At 57.0% G+C, this 3,056-nt stretch overlaps 1 protein-coding gene across 1 annotated transcript in view; it reads left to right on the forward strand.

The window, feature by feature from the left end:
• Window positions 1-251: 251 nt before the first annotated feature.
• The window catches only part of LOC108804018 (claudin-7-like), a 5,369-nt gene continuing 2,564 nt past the window's right edge, over window positions 252-3,056 (forward strand). Inside the window, exon 1 of the mRNA XM_018575788.1 lies at window positions 252-503. Coding sequence (XP_018431290.1) covers window positions 281-503 — 223 coding nt within the window. The 5' untranslated portion in view covers window positions 252-280. The remainder of the gene's footprint in view (window positions 504-3,056) is intronic.

Genomic DNA, 3,056 nt, shown 5'->3' on the forward strand with positions numbered 1-3,056 from the left:
GGGGACATTAGAGTGTAAGCTCCTCTGTACAGGGACTGATGATGAGTGCTCTCCGGTATATGTTGGTGATATAATGATGATGATATTGGTGGTCGGTGAATCACAGCCGATCTGTCCTCGATACTCGTCTGCCATCGATACCGGCGGCTGTGAGTTTTGGTGACGTCACACTCTCACCTGGAGGGGGCGTGGCTCTCACCTGGAGGGGGCGGCGCTGGGTATATAAGTGGCGGACGGGCTCAGGTGTGGATCAGTTGGGTCGCATCGGTGATTCGGGAGGATGGCGAACTCCGGGCTGCAGTTGTTGGGCTTTGTCATGTCGCTGTTCGGGTGGATCGCGCTGATCGCAGCCACCATCATGCCGCAATGGCGGATGTCCTCGTACGCCGGGGATTCCATCATCACCGCGGTGGCCATTTATCAGGGACTGTGGATGACGTGTGCGACCCAAAGTACCGGACAGATCCAGTGCAAGGTGTACGACTCCCTGCTGCAGCTGGACGGTGAGTGACATCCCTACTACTACCCCCATCGTGTCTCTACAACCTTGCAGTACGATCTGTACTATTGCCTCCACTTCCAGGACCCTGGTGTACTACTATCCCCATCATCCAGCTACAACTGAGTTCAGGGCCCCAGTATTACAATTTGTACTACTACCCCCACCATCTGTCTACTGCCTCTACTTCCTCTATCCTTTCAGGATGGTGACTACGACACTCCTGTGCTGCGACGTGTACAATTACCCCCATCATCCACCCAGTGTAAAGATTTGATTCCCTGGTTGAGGTGGATGATGAGTACAGGATCCCGGTGCTGTAATGTCCCCCACCTGACCTCTCTGCCCTTGATTGGTTGGTGGTTATAGAATAGGTGTGTGGGGGTTGGGTCGGTTGGTGACTCATCATCATAACAGGTTTGTTTGGCAGGTGTATGGGTGCAGTGCCCCGGTGCGCCCCGGGAGGGGGGGGTGTCAGTTCCCTCTGTAAGGCCCCCCCACCCAGTTGGTATCAGGGGGCCCCGGGGCCCTCGGTCTGGGGTTGGTGATCAGATGGCGGACTGGATACATATTATAATGCCCCTCCGGTGCTCCCCCTGCCCCCTATACATATTATAATGCCCCTCCGGTGCTCCCCCTGCCCCCTATACATATTATAATGCCCCTCCGGTGCTCCCCCTGCCCCCTATACATATTATAATGCCCCTCCGGTGCTCCCCCTGCCCCCTATACATATTATAATGCCCCTCCGGTGCTCCCCCTGCCCCCTATACATATTATAATGCCCCTCCGGTGCTCCCCCTGCCCCCTATACATATTATAATGCCCCTCCGGTGCTCCCCCTGCCCCCTATACATATTATAATGCCCCTCCGGTGCTCCCCCTGCCCCCTATACATATTATAATGCCCCTCCGGTGCTCCCCCTGCCCCCTATACATATTATAATGCCCCTCCGGTGCTCCCCCTGCCCCCTATACATATTATAATGCCCCTCCGGTGCTCCCCCTGCCCCCTATACATATTATAATGCCCCTCCGGTGCTCCCCCTGCCCCCTATACATATTATAATGCCCCTCCGGTGCTCCCCCTGCCCCCTATACATATTATAATGCCCCTCCGGTGCTCCCCCTGCCCCCTATACATATTATAATGCCCCTCCGGTGCTCCCCCTGCCCCCTATACATATTATAATGCCCCTCCGGTGCTCCCCCTGCCCCCTATACATATTATAATGCCCCTCCGGTGCTCCCCCTGCCCCCTATACATATTATAATGCCCCTCCGGTGCTCCCCCTGCCCCCTATACATATTATAATGCCCCTCCGGTGCTCCCCCTGCCCCCTATACATATTATAATGCCCCTCCGGTGCTCCCCCTGCCCCCTATACATATTATAATGCCCCTCCGGTGCTCCCCCTGCCCCCTATACATATTATAATGCCCCTCCGGTGCTCCCCCTGCCCCCTATACATATTATAATGCCCCTCCGGTGCTCCCCCTGCCCCCTATACATATTATAATGCCCCTCCGGTGCTCCCCCTGCCCCCTATACATATTATAATGCCCCTCCGGTGCTCCCCCTGCCCCCTATACATATTATAATGCCCCTCCGGTGCTCCCCCTGCCCCCTATACATATTATAATGCCCCTCCGGTGCTCCCCCTGCCCCCTATACATATTATAATGCCCCTCCGGTGCTCCCCCTGCCCCCTATACATATTATAATGCCCCTCCGGTGCTCCCCCTGCCCCCTATACATATTATAATGCCCCTCCGGTGCTCCCCCTGCCCCCTATACATATTATAATGCCCCTCCGGTGCTCCCCCTGCCCCCTATACATATTATAATGCCCCTCCGGTGCTCCCCCTGCCCCCTATACATATTATAATGCCCCTCCGGTGCTCCCCCTGCCCCCTATACATATTATAATGCCCCTCCGGTGCTCCCCCTGCCCCCTATACATATTATAATGCCCCTCCGGTGCTCCCCCTGCCCCCTATACATATTATAATGCCCCTCCGGTGCTCCCCCCCTATACCTAATATAATGCCCCTGTGGTGCCCGCCCCATACGTGGTATAATGCCCCTGCGGTGCCCGCCCCATACGTGGTATAATGCCCCGGGAGGGTGGCTGGTGTATCTGTGGAGTTCTCTGTTATCAGTCGCTTCCCGTTACCTCTTATCTGCCCTGATAAGTCAGTGAGAGGCCAGATAACCCCTTATCTGAGGGCGGGGGCCACGTGGTGCTCCTAACGGTCTGTATGGAGCCCGTGTTCAGACTGCGGGGCCCCTGTGCGTCTGTATGGAGCCCGTGTTCAGGCTGCGGGGCCCCTGTGCGTCTGTATGGAGCCCGTGTTCAGACTGCGGGGCCCCTGTGCGTCTGTATGGAGCCCGTGTTCAGACTGCGGGGCCCCTGTGCGTCTGTATGGAGCCCGTGTTCAGACTGCGGGGCCCCTGTGCGTCTGTATGGAGCCCGTGTTCAGACTGCGGGGCCCCTGTGCGTCTGTATGGAGCCCGTGTTCAGACTGCGGGGCCCCTGTGCGTCTGTATGGAGCC

The sequence above is a fragment of the Nanorana parkeri genome, unplaced genomic scaffold (assembly GCF_000935625.1).
Source record: "Nanorana parkeri isolate BGI_ZX_2015 unplaced genomic scaffold, ASM93562v1 scaffold4788, whole genome shotgun sequence".
In the NCBI taxonomy this organism is placed as follows: Eukaryota; Metazoa; Chordata; class Amphibia; order Anura; family Dicroglossidae; genus Nanorana; species Nanorana parkeri.